This window comes from Pseudophryne corroboree, chromosome 6, assembly GCF_028390025.1.
Source record: "Pseudophryne corroboree isolate aPseCor3 chromosome 6, aPseCor3.hap2, whole genome shotgun sequence".
NCBI classification, from domain to species: domain Eukaryota; kingdom Metazoa; phylum Chordata; class Amphibia; order Anura; family Myobatrachidae; genus Pseudophryne; species Pseudophryne corroboree.
The window spans coordinates 103,591,869-103,610,979 of NC_086449.1; the positions used below are offsets into that span (position 1 = coordinate 103,591,869).

Below are 19,111 nucleotides of genomic sequence, written 5' to 3' on the forward strand. Positions count from 1 at the left end.
TCCCTCCAACGGAGCTGTGAGGGAAAATGGCGCCAGTGTGCTGAGGAGATAGGCTCCGCCCCCTTATCGGCGGCCTTATCTCCCGTTTTTCTATGTATTCTGGCAGGGGTTAAATGCATCCATATAGCCCAGGAGCTATATGTGATGCATTTTTTTGCCATCCAAGGTGTTTTTATTGCGTCTCAGGGCGCCCCCCCCCCCCCCCAGCGCCCTGCACCCTCAGTGACCGGAGTGTGAAGTGTGCTGAGAGCAATGGCGCACAGCTGCAGTGCTGTGCGCTACCTTGTTGAAGACAGGACGTCTTCTGCCGCCGATTTTCCGGACCTCTTCTGTCTTCTGGCTCGGTAAGGGGGCCGGCGGCGCGGCTCTGGGACCCATCCATGGCTGGGCCTGTGATCGTCCCTCTGGAGCTAATGTCCAGTAGCCTAAGAAGCCCAATCCACTCTGCACGCAGGTGAGTTCGCTTCTTCTCCCCTTAGTCCCTCGATGCAGTGAGCCTGTTGCCAGCAGGTCTCACTGAAAATAAAAAACCTAAAACTAAACTTTTCACTAAGCAGCTCAGGAGAGCCACCTAGTGTGCACCCTTCTCGTTCGGGCACAAAATCTTAACTAAGGCTTGGAGGAGGGTCATAGGGGGAGGAGCCAGTGCACACCAGGTAGTTCTAAAGCTTTACTTTTGAGCCCAGTCTCCTGCGGAGCCGCTATTCCCCATGGTCCTTACGGAGTCCCCAGCATCCACTTAGGACGTTAGAGAAATAAGATTTTACTCACCGGTAAATCTATTTCTCGTAGTCCGTAGTGGATGCTGGGAACTCCGTAAGGACCATGGGGAATAGCGGCTCCGCAGGAGACTGGGCACAACTAAAAGAAAGCTTTTAGACTACCTGGTGTGCACTGGCTCCTCCCACTATGACCCTCCTCCAAGCCTCAGTTAGGATACTGTGCCCGGAAGAGCTGACACAATAATGAAGGATTTTGAATCCCGGGTAAGACTCATACCAGCCACACCAATCACACCGTATAACTCGTGATACTATACCCAGTTAACAGTATGAAATATAACTGAGCCTCTCAACAGATGGCTCAACAATAACCCTTTAGGAGGGCAATAACTATATACAAGTATTGCAGACAATCCGCACTTGGGATGGGCGCCCAGCATCCACTACGGACTACGAGAAATAGATTTACCGGTGAGTAAAATCTTATTTTCTCTAACGTCCTAGTGGATGCTGGGAACTCCGAAAGGACCATGGGGATTATACCAAAGCTCCCAAACGGGCGAGAGAGTGCGGATGACTCTGCAGGACCGAATGAGAGAACTCAAGGTCCTCCTCAGCCAGGGTATCAAATTTGTAGAAATTTGCAAACGTGTTTGCCCCTGACCAAGTAGCAGCTCGGCAAAGTTGTAAAGCCGAGACCCCTCGGGCAGCCGCCCAAGATGAGCCCACCTTCCTTGTGGAATGGGCTTTTACAGATTTAGGATGCGGCAGTCCAGCCGCAGAATGCGCCAGCTGAATTGTGCTACAAATCCAGCGATCAATAGTCTGCTTAGAAGCAGGAGCACCCAGTTTGTTGGGTGCATACAGGATAAATAGCGAGTCAGTTTTCCTGACTCTAGCCGTCCTGGAAATATAAATTTTCAAGGCCCTGACTACGTCCAGTAACTTGGAATCCTCCAAGTCCCTAGTAGCCGCAGGCACCACAATAGGTTGGTTCAAGTGAAAAGCTGATACCACCTTAGGGAGAAACTGGGGACGAGTCCTCAATTCCGTCATATCCATATGGAAAATCAGATAAGGGCTTTTACAGGACAAAGCCGCCAATTCTGACACACGCCTGGCCGAAGCCAAGGCCAATAACATGACCACTTTCCACGTGAGATATTTTAGATCCACGGTTTTAAGTGGTTCAAACCAATGTGATTTTAAGAAACTCAACACCACGTTGAGATCCCAAGGTGCCACTGGAGGCACAAAAGGGGCTGAATATGCAGCACTCCCTTCGCAAAAGTCTGAACTTCAGGCAGTGAAGCCAGTTCTTTCTGAAAGAAAATCGACAGAGCCGAAATCTGGACCTTAATGGAACCCAATTTTAGGCCCATAGTCACTCCTGACTGTAGGAAGTGCAGAAATCGACCCAGCTGAAATTCCTCCGTTGGGGCCCTCCTGGCCTCACACCACGCAACATATTTTCGCCAAATACGGTGATAATGGTTTGCGGTTACTTCTTTCCTAGCTTTAATCAGCGTAGGAATGACTTCCTCCGGAATGCCCTTTTCCTTTAGGATCCGGTGTTCAACCGCCATGCCGTCAAACGCAGTCACGGTAAGTCTTGGAACAGACAGGGCCCCTGCTGTAGCAGATCCTGTCTGAGCGGTAGAGGCCATGGGTCCTCTGATATCATTTCTTGAAGTTCTGGGTACCAAGCTCTTCTTGGCCAATCCGGAACCACGAGTATCGTTCTTACTCCTCGCCTTCTTATTATTCTCAGTACCTTTGGTATGAGAGGCAGAGGGGGGAACACATAAACCGACTGGTACACCCACTGTGTCACTAGAGCGTCCACAGCTATTGCCTGAGGGTCTCTTGACCTGGCGCAATATTTATCTAGTTTTTTGTTTAAGCGGGACGCCATCATGTCCACCTGTGGCCTTTCCCAACGGTTTACCATCAGTTGGAAGACTTCTGGATGAAGTCCCCACTCACCCGGGTGTAGATCGTGTCTGCTGAGGAAGTCTGCTTCCCAGTTATCCACTCCCGGAATGAACACTGCTGACAGTGCTAACAAGTGATTTTCCGCCCATCGGAGAATCCTTGTGGCTTCTGCCATCGCCATCCTGCTTCTTGTGCCGCCCTGTCGGTTTACATGGGCGACTGCCGTGATGTTGTCTGATTGGATCAGTACCGGCTGGTTTTGAAGCAGAGGCCTTGCCTGACTCAGGGCATTGTAAATGGCCCTCAGTTCCAGAATATTTATGTGTAGGGAAGTCTCTTGACTTGACCAAAGTCCCTGGAAGTTTCTTCCCTGTGTGACTGCCCCCCAGCCTCAACGGCTGGCATCCGTGGTCACCAGGACCCAGTCCTGTATGCCGAACCTGCGGCCCTCTTGAAGATGGGCACTCTGCAGCCACCACAGTAGCGATATCCTGGTCCTTGGAGACAGGGTTAACAGCCGATGCATCTGAAGATGCGATCCGGACCACTTGTCCAACAGGTCCCACTGAAAAGTTCTTGCATGGAACCTGCCGAATGGGATTGCTTCGTAGGAAGCTACCATTTTTCCCAGGACTCGCGTGCAATGATGCACCGATACCTGTTTCGGCTTCAGGAGGTCTCTGACTAGAGATGACAGCTCCTTGGCTTTCTCCTCCGGGAGAAACACTTTTTTTTTCTGGTCTGTGTCCAGAACCATCCCCAGGAACAGTAGACGTGTCGTAGGAACCAGCTGTGACTTTGGAATGTTTAGAATCCAACCGTGCTGTTGTAGCACTTTCCGAGAAAGTGCTACCCCGACTAACAACTGCTCCTTGGACCTCGCCTTTATAAGGAGATCGTCCAAGTACGGGATAATTAAAACTCCCTTTTTTTCGAAGGAGTATCATCATTTCGGCCATTACCTTGGTAAACACCCTCGGTGCCGTGTACAGTCCAAACGGCAGTGTCTGGACTTGGTAATGGCAATCCTGTACCACAAATCTGAGGTACTCCTGGTGAGGATGGTAAATGGGGACATTCAGGTAAGCAACCTTGATGTCCAGGGATACCATGTAATCCCCCTCGTCCAGGCTTGCAATAACCGCCCTGAGCGATTCCATCTTGAACTTGAATTTTTTATGTATGTGTTCAAGGATTTTAAATATAAAATGGGTCACACCGAACCGTGCGGTTTCGGTACCCCAAACAGTGTGGAATAGTAACCCCGTCCTTTTTGAAGTAGGGGCACCTTGACTATCACCTGCTGGGAATACAGCTTGTGAATTGCCTCTAGCACAGCCTCCCTGCCTGAGGGAGTTGTCGGCAAGGCAGATTTGAGGAAACGGCGGGGGGAAGACATCTCGAATTCCAGCTTGTACCCCTGAGATACTACTTGAAGGAAACAGGGATCCACCTGTGAGCGAGCCCACTGATCGCTGAAATTTTGAGGCGGCCCCCCACCGTACCTGGCTACGCCTGTGGAGCCCCCACGTCATGCGGTGGACTCAGAGGAAGCGGTAGAAGAATTTTGATTCTGGGAACTGGCTGACTGGTGCATCTTTTTCCCTCTTCCCTTGTCTCTATGCAGAAAGGAAGCGCCTTTGACCCGCTTGCTTTTCTGAAGCCGAAAGGACTGTACCTGATAATACAGTGCTTTCTTAGTCTGTGAGGAAACCTGAGGTAAAAAATTTTCTTCCCAGCTGTTGCTGTGGATACGAGGTCCCAGAGACCATCCCCAAATAATTCCTCACCCTTATAAGGCAGAATCTCTGTGCGCCTTTTAAAGTCAGGATCACCTGTCCCGTGACAGGTCTCTAACACCCTCCTGACAGAATGGACATTACATTAATTTTGGATGCCAGCCGGCAAAATATCCCTCTGTGCATCCCTCATATATAAGACGACGTCTTTAATATGTTCATATGTTAGTAGTATCCCTGTTTGACAGGGTCACCGACCACGCTGCAGCAGCACGATCTGCAGGTCTCAGTCTAATACCTGAGTGTGTAAATACAGACTTCAGGATAGCCTCCTGCTTTTTATCAACAGGTACCTTCAAAATGGCCGTATCCTAAGACGGCAGTGCCACCTTTTTTGACAACCGTGTGAGCGCCTTATCCACCCTAGGGGATATCTCCCAGCGTAACTTATCCTCTGGCGGGAAAGGGTGCGCCATCAGTAACTTTTTAGAAATTACCAGTTTCTTATCGGGGGAACCCACGCTTTTTCACACACTTCATTCACTCATCTGATGGGGGAACAAAACACTGCCTGCTTTTTCTCCCCAAACATAAAACCCATTTTTAGAGGTACTTGGGTTAATGTCAGAAAAGTGTAACACATTTTTTATTGCCGGGATCAAGTCACGGATGTTCCTAGTGGATTGTGTATATGTCTCAACCTTGTCGACACTGGAGTCAGACTCCGTGTCGACATCTGTGTCTGCCATCTGAGGGAGCGGGCGTTTTTGAGCCCCTGATGGCCTTTGAGACGCCTGGGCAGGCGCGGGCTGAGAAGCCGTCTGTCCCACAGCTGTTACGTCATCCAGCCTTTTATGTAAGGAGTTGACACTGTCGGTTAATACCTTCCACCTATCCATCCACTCTGGTGTCGGCCCCCAGGGGGCGACATCACATTTATCGGCCTCTGCTCCGTCACCACATAAGCCTCCTCATCAAATATGTCGACACAGCCGTACCGACACACCGCACACACACAGGGAATGCTCTGACTGAGGACAGGACCCCACAAAGCCCTTTGGGGAGACAGAGAGAGAGTATGCCAGCACACACCAGAGCGCTATATAATGTGGGGATTAACACTATAACTGAGTGAATTTTCCCCAATAGCTGCTTGTATATACAATATTGCGCCTAAATTTAGTGCCCCCCCTCTCTTTTTAACCCTTTGAGCCTGAAAACTACAGGGGAGAGCCTGGGGAGCTGTCTTCCAGCTGCACTGTGAAGAGAAAATGGCGCCAGTGTGCTGAGGGAGATAGCTCCGCCCCTTTTTCGCGGACTTTTCTCCCGCTTTTTTATGGATTCTGGCAGGGGTATTTATCACATATATAGCCTCTGGGACTATATATTGTGATTATTTTGCCAGCCAAGGTCTTATTATTGCTGCTCAGGGCGCCCCCCCCCCAGCGCCCTGCACCCTCAGTGACCGGAGTGTGAAGTGTGTATGAGGAGCAATGGCGCACAGCTGCAGTGCTGTGCGCTACCTTGGTGAAGACTGATGTCTTCTGCCGCCGATTTTCCGGACCTCTTCTTGCTTCTGGCTCTGTAAGGGGGACGGCGGCGCGGCTCCGGGACCGAACACCAAGAACGGGCCTGCGGTCGATCCCTCTGGAGCTAATGGTGTCCAGTAGCCTAAGAAGCCCAAGCTAGCTGCAAGCAGGTAGATTCGCTTCTTCTCCCCTTAGTCCCTCGGTGCAGTGAGCCTGTTGCCAGCAGGTCTCACTGTAAAATAAAAAACCTAACATATTCTTTCTTTCTAGAAGCTCAGGAGAGCCCCTAGTGTGCATCCAGCTCGGCCGGGCACAAAGATCTAACTGAGGCTTGGAGGAGGGTCATAGTGGGAGGAGCCAGTGCACACCAGGTAGTCTAAAAGCTTTCTTTTAGTTGTGCCCAGTCTCCTGCGGAGCCGCTATTCCCCATGGTCCTTTCGGAGTTCCCAGCATCCACTAGGACGTTAGAGAAAAGTGTATGTACAAGCTAATGAATGAAAGTTATCAGTAGGTGATCATCCCATTACCCATGCCAGCTGTTATACAGAGAATGAGAGGTGTACTACACATTCTACTCTACATGATCATTGAAAAAAAGCTCTCAGTGTCTAATTATTACCCTGCAGAGTCTGAAAGGTTGCTTTGTAAGACGCTTTGTGTTATAGTGACACATACTGTGGCAATTAGTGTAGTCCAAATCCTGTTACATAATCATAGCCACTGTGTGGTTAAACAATAGAATAACAGAAATGTTGCAGTCTCATTACAGGGTGGGGTGTAATACTAAACAACAAGTTAAAATAAAAGTTGATCTCATACTGTGTATTGTGTAATAACACACAGACGATTCACATATTTATTATACCGGGGTTCAGTGTTCCTCTGGGGGAATGCAGTGGTTGGGGCCCATGTTTACTCCCCAGTACCTACCAACCAGTGACGTGCGGTGGGGTGAGGCAGAGCCTTTCCTGTCATACTAACGTTTGTGCCAGAGGGGTGTAGTACGGTATGCCGGCGTTCGGGCTCCCGGCGACCAGCATACCGGCGCCGGGAGCCCGACCGCCGGCATACCGTCAGTGTGGCGAGTGAAAAGGAGCCCCTTGCGGGTTCGCTACGCTCGCCACGCTGCGGGCACGGTGGCGCGCTACACGCGCCGCACTATTTTATTCTCCCTCCAGGGGGGTCGTGGACCCCCACGAGGGAGAATAGCTGTCGGTATGCCGGGTGTCGGGATTCCGGCGCCAGTATACTGTGCGCCGGGATCCCGACATTCGGCATACTGAAGACCACCCGTGCCAGAGTTTTGGCTGTATAAAGTATATAAAATATACAAAGACTATGTTTGAAATATCTTCTTTGCATTATTCTAATAATTTTTATAGCCACAACTCTGGAGTAAAAAGTCTATGGCAGGGGAGGCCTAACTTTTACGCTCATCTCTGATTAAAAATCACCAAATTTCCAGGAGTTTATAGTGCTGCACCTGTGTATAATGCCCACATGTACTCTTTGGCTCATATATTGTGTGTACATCTGGCTCTGGTGCTAGCCAGTGCCTCCTGAGCCATTTAGCTCACCGCAAGTCCCTGCTACCAACAACCTCGCCGCGCACTCATCCGAAGGGGGCAGTCCCGGGTTCTGATGACGGAATTCGCGCTGAATAATGTTATCGCACAGTTATGTCCCCTATTACGCCCCCAATTTTACATCATTTTGCTCCACCACGTCCCCCCATGCCGCATCACGCTCCCCCGTTGTTCCAACCTAGATGTTCCCCTCCCGGAGGGGGCAGCCACGATGTCAGTAATGGCGGGATGTACTAACATACATCACCGCCCATCACAGCGATGCTAATCGCATATGTACTAACATATGTCATTAGCATCGCAAAGCGATGACAGAGGCATCCTGCGATACCTGTGAGTGGGCTGGCAGGGGGTCTCCGTCTGGTTTCTCACCTCCCAGCCCTTGAAGGTGACGTGCAGGAATTCCCTGGGCTCCTCCTCCCTGCGGCCGGAATGACGAATGGCTGTGTTGCGGGGAAGGAGGAGGTTGCAAGGACGCGGGTCAGCATGAGGGGGGGAGGGGGGAGCGGCTGAGATGGTGGGATGCGGTAAGAAGCCCATAGGCTTCTATAGGGCATTGCCATAAAAAGATGGCAATTCCCTCCACATCGATATGCAGGCGGCTGGGGGTTAGCACATTTGGAAATGCAGTTTTACCACATTTTTCCTTTAGTACATCACGCTATAGGTATGGAGTGCACAGTCTGGAACCTGATCCCTAAAGAAGGAGGTGCACCTGTAGCGCTGTGGGACAGTCGGGTGTAGTATGGTATGACGGCTGTCGGGGTCCCGGACCACACCATAACGGCGCCGGAATCCCCGACCGCCGGCATACCGACAGCATGGCGAGCGCAAATGAGCCCCTTGCAGGCTCACTGCACTTGCCACGCTGCGGGCACGGTGGCGCAGTACACACGTCACGCTATCTATTCTCCCTCCAGGGGGGTCGTGGGGTTCCTCATTCTCTCCTAATAGATTTCAGTGGTTATTCAGGTTTGTTAGCAAACCAAAAAGGCACATATTGGGCAAAGCATTGTTGCACTGCAGGTGGGGCAGATGTAACATGTGCAGAGAGATTTAGATTTGGGGGGGTTATATTGTTTCTGTGCAGGGTAAATACTGGCTGCTTTATTTTTACACTGAGTCCTATTGGAAAAAGAGTGCTATATAAATAAAATAATAATTATTATTGTTAATAATAATAAAAATAATAATATTCTTATGACTGCAATTGCAAAATCAGCACATATTGGGGGTCATTCCGAGTTGATCGCTCGCTAGCAGTTTTTAGCAGCCGTGCAAACGCTATGCCGCCTCCCACTGGGAGTGTATTTTAGCTTAGCAGAAGTGCAAACGGTTGTATCGCAGAGCGGCTACAAAAAATATTTGTGTAGTTTCAGAGTAGCTCAAAACCTACTCAGCGCTTGCGATCACTTCAGACTATTCAGCTCCGGATTTGACGTCACACACCCACCCAGCGTTCGCCCAGCCACACCTGCTTTTTTCCTGGCACACCTGCGTTTTTCCTGGCACACCTGCGTTTTTCCTGGCACGCCTGCGTTTTTCCGTACACTCCCTGGAAACGGTCAGTTGCCACCCAGAAACGCCCACTTCTTGTCAATCACTCTGCGGCAAGCAGTGCGACTGAAATGCATCGCTAGACCCTGGGCAAAACGACATCGTTCGTTGTGCCCATACGTCGCACGTGCGCATTGTGCCGCATGCGCAGAACTGCCGTTTTTTAGACTGATCACTGTGCTGCGAACAAATGCAGCTAGCGATCAACTCGGAATGACCCTCATTGTCTCTTTTCATGGCTAAATTGGGGTTGGGGATAGGAACACCTTACTATGGACCAGGCACACATTACGCGTTAGGATATGATCCAGAGGAACCAGATACATTTTGTAAATTAATTGCAATATTATGGAGATTTCCTGAGAGCTTAGTCAGCATTCATTCAGCAAATTAGCAATAATGTTAATGGTACAGTCTGCAAAAGGCGAACTAGGTGGAGGTTGTGGGTGATACAAAGTATACAAAGTGATGCACAAATACTGTACCTATAAGAAAAGCAACATATTCACATAATGTTATAGGATCCTACTACATGCATGCAAGTGTCATATTTCAACGGGATGCATTTAATTTGCCGGCTGTCGAGTTCCTGGCAGTCAGGATACCGACGCTAAAATCCTGACAGCCGACAATGCTGCCAGCCGGAATCCCAGCGCAACAAGACTATACCTACTCGTGGGTATCCATGACACTCCGAGTGGGAATGGATCCTGTGGCGAGCGCAGCGTGCCCGCAAGGGTACCCTATGTACTCGCCCCGCTGCCGTCATTCTGGCGGGCGGGATGCCACTGTCGGGATATTGGCAGCCGGCATCCCGTCAGCTGGTAAATCATAATGAATCCATTTCAACCACAATGCAGCAAAAAATTAACTATGATATAAATGATCATGAAATGAAATAGGGATTGCATACATACCTCCTTCAGCACCTGGTCACCTTGGTTAATGAGTTTCCTGATGTGAGAGATTATTCTGTGCCTGACTTTTTCTTGCTGCTGGCTGCGGGAATTCGCCTCTGACACACAGGACCTATACAGGACCTCAGCCTCTTGTGCCTGAGAAGGATAGAGAAAGCCCCACAGCTATTGAGTCACCAACATACTGTACACAAGATAAGAATGGAATACATTTTGTAGACACAAATAATTTGTAAATGTATATTTATCCTTGTCAGAGCTGTAGTAGCACCGTGATCTGGAAGTTTAGGTTATAGTAGTTACAGAGATTAGCTTTTATCTATGATTTAAGGGGAAATGTATCAAGCCTTACAAAGTGAGGAAGTTTCCAGTTTCTGTCATTTCATATACTGGCTGCGCTAGATAAATTACAGTTTAAAGTAGTTTAGTTGCTTTTGGCTTGATACACCTCCCCCTTTGTCTTTGTCTATCTAGATGGGCCAAGTGGATTTTATCTGCCGTCAAATTCTATGTTTCTATGTTAATATTAACTGTAGAGAACAAAAAACAGTTGTGAGCCATGCAATAAGAGCACATGTGATGTCCTGGCTGATACACTACCACAAAGGCTCTAATAGATGAAGCAAAGCTAGGAGTGACATGAAAATTATGGCCCTCATTCCGAGTTGTTCGCTCGCAAGGCGATTTTAGCAGAGTTACACACGCTAAGCCGCCGCCTACTGGGAGTGAATCTTAGCTTCTTAAAATTGCGAACGATGTATTCGCAATATTGCGATTACAAACTACTTAGCAGTTTCAGAGTAGCTTCAGACTTACTCGGCATCTGCGATCAGTTCACTGCTTGTCGTTCCTGGTTTGACGTCACAAACACACCCAGCGTTCGCCCAGACACTACTCCGTTTCTCCAGCCACTCCCGCGTTTTTTCCGGAAACGGTAGCGTTTTTATCCACACGCCCATAAAACGCCGTGTTTCCGCCCAGTAACACCCATTTCCTGTCAATCACATTACGATCGCCGGAGCGAAGAAAAAGCCGTGAGTAAAAAAACTATCTTCATAGCAAAATTACTTGGCGCAGTCGCAGTGCGAACATTGCGCATGCGTACTAAGCAGAAAAACGCTGCGATGCGAAGAAAATTACCGAGCGAATGACTCGGAATGAGGGCCTATATACACTGTGGTTAGAGCATATAATATGAGATTCCGGTGGTCGGGATCCTGTCGGTCAAGAGACCGATGTCAGGATCCCGGCGGTGAGAGCAGCATATTCCCCCTGCGGGCTTGCTGCTTTTGCCGCGCTTCAGGCCCGGTGGCGACCAGGGTTCTATTCCCCCTCGGGTATTGGCGTGGTACCGGCGGTCGGGAGTCTGACCGCTGGTATTTCAGCTGGTATCGGGACTCCGGCGTCGGTATCCTGACCGCTGGGATCTCGACTGGCGGTCAAATGACTGATTCCCCATATAACAGTGACAGTGAGGGACGTGCCTGAGTCCCTTGTTCATACTCCTACTGCTCCTTCTTGTGATGCTGTTTGCCAATGTATCAGGCATCATAATTAGTATGTACATTCAGATGGGCAGGGAAGCCTTGACCGATCAATTCTGTGTCCAGTATCAAATTAGGTAGTAGCCTTCAGTGACTCCCATATACTAGAAGTAATAAATGCACCTGTGTGTATAAGATGCACAGTTTTGCACTAAAGAGCAGAAATGGGATTTAATTTTGCTCTATAGGATTAATTAAGTGCTAGAAAGGTATACAGGGCGTATTTTCTGGATTGGCCATACCAATTGATGCTTGGAACGGCAATGGCACCCTAAATCACCTCAATTTCACTCCTGAATCACACATTTTAGTTCACAGCCCCATAGGAGTGTGTGTTAAAATATTCAAATTAGGGGCTCCCAGAAATGCAGCTGATGTGTGAATCGTACCGCTGGCACCGGCGGCATCACTACTGTATGAACCAACACTCAAGTGGCTATCTAGTCCAACAGATCCAAAGTTATTACACCGCTCAGACATTAAGCTGTGTGGCATTCTCCCATTCTTAAACATGACGCAACTTATTATCACTGCTGTAACAGAACGTATAGGGAATTACCATATAATGCATAAAGCATTTATCTTCAAAACAATGTATCTTTTCTTCATCATTTATTGCGCATACAGTAATACATTATACAATAGTTCTATAACATTTTATTGTTAAATATAGTAAATCCATTTTTGACCTCACCTTGATCTGGGCCTCTTCCCGGGACTTTCTGCGTTTCTCCAGCTGTTTGGTGGCACTCCCCAGATGACTGCCTGTGCTCTGCTCCTCTTCAATCTTGGCACTTAGCTGCTTGGCCTTCTCCAGGTCTTCACAGCGCTGTATGTATTGCTGGCGGGCCTTGCGTAATGAAGCCAGGGAGTCTGACTATAGAGCAGAGGTCAGTGTGAGTCAGAACATGGCATCAGTGTGAGGTATGTTAGCAGTAAGCAGTGGTGCAAGTAGAAAAAATGGCTTACGGGTACTGTGTGCGCGCGCCGAAGGCGCGCGCGCAAAAAAATGGGTGTGGCCAAATGCCACATGGGGCGTGGCCAATGGAAATGGGGGCGTGATACACATATGGGGGAGGGGCAGATACACGTATGACCCCAATAGTGCCAGATACACGTTGCCCCACAGTGCCAGATATACATTGCCCCACAGTGCCAGATACACATTGCCCCACAGTGACAGATATACATTGCCCCACAGTGCCAGATACACATTGACTAACAGTGCCAGATACACATTGCCCCACAGTGCCAGATACAGCCCCCAGAGTGCCAGATATACATTGCCTCGCAGTGTCAGATACACGTTGCCCCACAGTGCCAGATATACATTGCCCCACAGTGCCAGATACACATTGCCCCACAGTGCCAGATACAGAAATGCCCCCAGAGTGCCAGATATACATTGCCTCGCAGTGTCAGATACACGTTGCCCCACAGTGCCAGATATACATTGCCCCACAGTGCCAGATACACATTGCCCCACAGTGCCAGATACACAAATGCCCCCACTGTGTCAGATATACATTGCCCCCCGTGCCAGATACAGAAATGCCCCTACAGTGCCAGATATGCCCCCAGTGCCAGATATCCCCCAGTGCCAGGTATACATGCCCCCCCAGTGCCAGATATCCCCCAGTGCCAGGTATACATGCCCCCCTGTGCCAGATATCCCCCAGTGCCAGGTATATATGCCCCCTAGTGCCAGATATCCCCCAGTGCCAGGTATATATGCCCCCCAGTGCCAGGTATATATGCCCCCCAGTGCCAGATATCCCCCAGTGCCAGATATCCCCCAGTGCCAGGTATATATGCCTCCCAGTGCCAGATATCCCCCAGTGCCAGGTATATATGCCCCCCAGTGCCAGGTATATATGCCCCCCAGTGCCAGATATCCCCCAGTGCCAGGTATATATGCCCCCCAGTGCCAGGTATATATGCCCCCCAGTGCCAGATATCCCCCAGTGCCAGGTATATATGCCTCCCAGTGCCAGATATCCCCCAGTGCCAGGTATATATGCCCCCCAGTGCCAGATATCCCCCAGTGCCAGGTATATATGCCCCCCAGTGCCAGATATCCCCCAGTGCCAGGTATATATGCCCCCCAGTGCCAGGTATATATGCCCCCCAGTGCCAGATATCCCCCAGTGCCAGGTATATATGCCCCCCAGTGCCAGATATCCCCCAGTGCCAGATAGAAATGCCCCCCCCAGTGCCAGATATCCCCCAGTGCCAGGTATAACATGCCCCCCCCCCTTCCCTGCTCACCGCTGCCGCTGGCCGCTGCCGTCCTGTGTGAGGGAAGGAGAGCGCAGCCTGTGCCTCTCCTTCCCCTCAGTCTCCGGCGGGTGTCTCACAGTTTAATTCAGCGCCGATCCGTGAGCCAATCAGAGCTCGCACCGCGAGCTCTGATTGGCTCACGGATCGGCGCTGAATTAAACTATGACAGCCGCCGGAGACTGAGGGGAAGGAGAGGCACAGGCTGCGCTCTCCTTCCCTCACATCAGCGGCGGTGCGAGGAGCGGCGGCCCGTCGGTGTGGGTACGGCGTACCCACGGCTAAATTCTTACGGGTACGCCGTACCCACCCACTTGCACCACTGGCAGTAAGTGGACTTGTGTTAATAAGAGATGTATGGCAGGGATATGGCAGAGGTTTAATGGTATCTAGTAGGCTTCCAATTGCTATTTGAGTATTCAGGGCAATGATCATTCACTGTACTTAGCAGCAGGGCCGGATCTAGGGGGGGCGAAGGGGGCGACCGATCCCCCCAACAAAGTCATAGCCACGCCCACTTTTGAACAGAAAAGATCTCTCCGGGGAGAGCCTGTGGCAGAACGATGTGCTGCAGCTTATACCACATCAGCACAGAGGAGCCAGGAGAGCAAGGGTTACAGATCATTTGCCCCTCACTTGCTGGTGTGTGGGTAACTAGGGCTAATAAATACAATTACCCCGTAGCACAGTCACATGTACATAGAACAATCACAAAACTCTATCTCTGTCTCGCTTAAAAAGTTCAGTTAGAATTGAGAGAGGAGGAGTTAGGATTGCAGATGGGAGGAGTTGGGACTGTAGAGGGAGGAGTCAAGATTAAACAGTAAACCGCCCCCCCTAAAGAAAAGTCTAGATCCGTCCCTAAAGAAAAGTCTAGATCCATCCCTGCTCAGCAGTCAGGTCCTACGGTAATATATTTTTCCCAATTCATTTCATTAACTCTGGATATCTGTATTGTTTTCTGCTCCTAGAATTTGTCCAGTGACTGCCACTTACAAGTGATAATAGTTTTCATACCAAAGTATCCTTTCAGAGTAATACCAATGAGTACTGATCATAACCAGTAAAAATATCAGATCCGTATGCGAGTTGTGCTGTTGCACAGAGTGCAATGCTCCGTGGGCCGCGGGCAACACCGTAGCTGTCCAACAGTCCCTGCATCTGGCTAGCAGAGTGCCTACAACAGCACCCTGCAGCCATGATCTCTGATGGAGTGCTGCCTGGAGCATCTTTTGGACGCTCCAGAGATGCACACTACAGCATGTACAGTTCTCCAGAGCGTCCTGGGATCATGATGCTCCCGGCAGTGCTGTTCTTCCCGGCGTCTGGAGGCCCCGCCCCCTCAGCATGATGTCAGAAGGCACAGGGGACCATAAAGCCCATATATTTAATTTAATCATGTCATTTGGACAATTAGCCTATTATGGGGATATTGGTGTAGACTTTGACAAAGCTGTTTTGTAAGAAAATGTGATTATTTATATTGGCTACTAGGAAGAGAACCCGCCGGTTCATACAAAATAAGAACAAGGTTGTTTAATAAATGGGACTCAATGAATTACCATAGATTACATAACTCACCATTCTTTTCTGCTCTCTTTGCCACTGTTCTCTAAACTCTTTTCTCCATTTCTCAATCTCAGTCTTCTTTGCTGACAGAGGCTGAAACACATTCATCAAGATATTAATATATTGTACAGAACATAGGCGTGCGCAGGAGCGTGTCGCTCCGGGACTCCCCCCCCTCTGCCAGGTCACCCAGGTAAGCAGGCTATGTCCTGGAGGGGGGTGGAGAGAGTAGTGCATAATGTGACGGAAGGGGAAGTCCCAGAGCGACACCCCTGTTGTGTAGTACAGATGTAATATGACAGAGATGTTATATATTTGTTGTAGGGATTTTCAAGGTTATAATTCCGCTTAGACTGTAACCAAAAAGGGCACCAACACTGATTCTCACAGTATGGGAAAGAGTGAGTCGGCCTGATTCCGATTTGTTTGGAATTGCTCAGACGCAGGGAAGCAAATTAAATTCAAATGCAGCAGGAGACATCTGTAGGAGATAGACGCCTCCTGCATCCATCTGCGGGATCCAAGTGCTGTGTCTGAGGATTACCATCGTGGCCTTTGGTTGTGACTTGTGATTGTAGCAGACTGTGGTCATTCTAGATAAGCCGACACTCTGATTGCCCATAAGATCCAGGCAGTTGGGTCCAGGAAGACTGCATCCATTTTGAAAAGCGTGCCGGTTGTTGCCGATGCCACCCAAACTCATGCTACGGCTAAGGGGGGTCTGCGAGCGATATCATAAGACCCACATATAGCAGAATGGTTGTACCGCATGCACAGACCACTAACCAGATAATAATGTGTCCATATGTGTCAACCTCTTTATCCTGTCGACCTACTGCATGTCGACCATATGAGGTAAACCTAATAACTGTCGACCTAGACATTGCATATCTGGTATACCACACCCATATGAAGTAATGTCACTAATATCTACTAGGGATGGCCACTGACCATCGATGGTAGTTAACCACCAACGTTAGATGTTTTTTTAATCAGTGGTGGAGATCCAATGGTTTTACCCCATCGATGACACAATGCCACCCAATATTATTTTTTTCTCTCCTTGGGATGGGGACATGGCTAGCCTAGCCCCACCCTCACTGCTGTCGGCCCGCTACCTGGTGAGTAATACAGCAGGGATGACCATTCGTAGGCCATCCCTAATTACTACTAATCAGATAGGCGGTGTTCTTGTAGACTATTGATTCAGATCACAAAATAGCAGGCTCCGTTGTTTCTAGGTGGTAGGTGCGCATTACATATCCTATGACAATAACCAAAATAATGACTGTTTTAAGGACTTTGATCAGTTTGAGCAGAAAATGGTTCACACATTTATGACTTTTAAGATAACAAACAACTTCTGAGGGGATAGAAATGAGCAGCCGCTCACCTGACAATATTTCTTCTTCTCTAGTCGGGCCACTGTCTCAAGGGCTGAGTTTCCTGTCTGGGATTCATGGTCCAGTAGTAGGAGGTAGACATCTTGAAGGGGCATAAATTGCTGTAAAGTCCAGAGAGTGAGTGACTACTTACAAAGGCATAGAAATAAACCATGGCAAACTAATCCTCATCCTGGGGTATATTCAATTAGTGTCGAAAACTGCCGTCTGTCGAAAAAGACGGCAGTTTTCAACTTTTTAAGGTCGAATCGTGATTCGACCTATTTAATCCCAGCTTTTTTTATTCGACAAGTCGGGGAATTCGACTTGTCGCATAGTATGTGAATCGGCAGTATAGCTGCCGATTCACGTATTTTTGAGGGAAACAGGGCCAAATTCGAAAGGATTTGGCCCCGTTTCTGACCATCTCAGTCCGACATAAAAAAATGTCGGACTGAGATGAGGGACCTTACAGGAGGAGAGGGGGGGAGAGCCGCGGGGAGACGGGGGACAGTTGCGGGCATACAGGGGAGAGCAGCGCTACAGCACAGCGCTGCAGCAGGATGTCTCACAGCCGCGCCGCTCACGACAGCGTCCACCCGGCTCCAGCAAGTGAGGTCACGCTTGCTGGAGCCGGGTGGACACTGTCGTGAGGTCTGGCGGCTGTGAGACATCCTTCTGCAGCGCTGCTGTAGCACTGATCTCCTCCGTCTGCCCGTGGCTGTCCCCGCTGGTCTCCCCCCTCTCCTCCGCTCACAGATCTCATCTCAATTCAACTTTTTTTAAAGTCGAATTGAGACGGGATTGAATAGGGGTTGCATTTGTCGGAATGGATCCGACACTAATTGAATATACCCCACAGGTGTCTCAGGGAAAGTACTAAGGGTATTTATTTATTTATTTATTAACAGTTTCTTATATAGCGCAGCATATTCCGTTGCGCTTTACAATTAGAACAACAGTAATAGAACAAAACTGGGTAAAAACAGACAGACAGAGGTAGGAAGGCCCTGCTCGCAAGCTTACAATCTATAGGGAAAATAAGAATTTACTTACCGATAATTCTATTTCTCGAAGTCCGTAGTGGATGCTGGGGACTCCGTAAGGACCATGTGGAATAGCGGCTCCGCAGGAGACTGGGCACATCTAAAGAAAGCTTTAGGACTATCTGGTGTGCACTGGCTCCTCCCCCTATGACCCTCCTCCAAGCCTCAGTTAGGCTACTGTGCCTGGACGAGCGTACACAATAAGGAAGGATCTTGAATCCCGGGTAAGACTCATACCAGCCACACCAATCACACCGTACAACTTGTGATCTGAACCCAGTTAACAGCATGATAACAGAGGAGCCTCTAGAAAAGATGGCTCACTACAGCAATAACCCGATTTTTTGGTAACAATAACTATGTACCAGTATTGCAGACAATCCGCACTTGGGATGGGCGCCCAGCATCCACTACGGACTACGAGAAATAGAATTATCGGTAAGTAAATTCTTATTTTCTCTAACGTCCTAAGTGGATGCTGGGGACTCCGTAAGGACCATGGGGATTATACCAAAGCTCCCAAACGGGCGGGAGAGTGCGGATGACTCTGCAGCACCAAATGAGAGAACTCCAGGTCCTCCTCAGCCAGGGTATCAATTTTGTAGAATTTTACAAAGGTATTTGCTCCTGACCAAGTAGCTGCTCGGCAAAGTTGTAAAGCCGAGACCCCTCGGGCAGCCGCCCAAGATGAGCCCACCTTCCTTGTGGAGTGGGCATTTACAGATTTTTGGCTGTGGCAGGCCTGCCACAGAATGTGCAAGCTGAATTGTACTACAAATCCAACGAGCAATAGTCTGCTTAGAAGCAGGAGCACCCAGCTTGTTGGGTGCATACAGGATAAACAGCGAGTCAGTTTTCCTGACTCCAGCCGTCCTGGAAACATATATTTTCAGGGCCCTGACAACGTCTAGCAACTTGTAGTCCTCCAAGTCCCTAGTAGCCGCAGGCACCACAATAGGTTGGTTCAGGTGAAACGCTGAAACCACCTTAGGGAGAAACTGAGGACGAGTCCTCAATTCCGTCCTGTCCGAATGGAAAATCAGATAAGGGCTTTTACAGGATAAAGCCGCCAATTCTGACACGCGCCTGGCCCAGGCCAGGGCCAACAGCATGACCACTTTCCATGTGAGATATTTTAACTCCACAGATTTAAGTGGTTCAAACCAATGTGACTTTTGGAACCCAAAAACTACATTGAGATCTCAAAGTGCCACTGGAGGCACAAAAGGAGGCTGTATATGCAGTACCCCTTTTACAAACGTCTGAACTTCAGGGACTGAAGCTAGTTCTTTTTGGAAGAAAATTGAC

At 49.2% G+C, this 19,111-nt stretch overlaps 1 protein-coding gene across 6 annotated transcripts in view; it reads right to left on the reverse strand.

Moving 5' to 3' along the window:
- Positions 1-19,111, reverse strand: part of GMIP (GEM interacting protein) — a 176,218-nt gene that overhangs the window by 79,371 nt on the left and 77,736 nt on the right. For all 6 annotated transcript variants that reach the window (XM_063931569.1, XM_063931568.1, XM_063931567.1 and 3 more), the window contains 4 exons: positions 16,769-16,879; positions 15,388-15,468; positions 12,224-12,406; positions 9,986-10,123 (listed from right to left, as the gene is read on the reverse strand). In XM_063931569.1, coding sequence (XP_063787639.1) covers positions 9,986-10,123; positions 12,224-12,406; positions 15,388-15,468; positions 16,769-16,879 — 513 coding nt within the window. The remainder of the gene's footprint in view (positions 1-9,985; positions 10,124-12,223; positions 12,407-15,387; positions 15,469-16,768; positions 16,880-19,111) is intronic.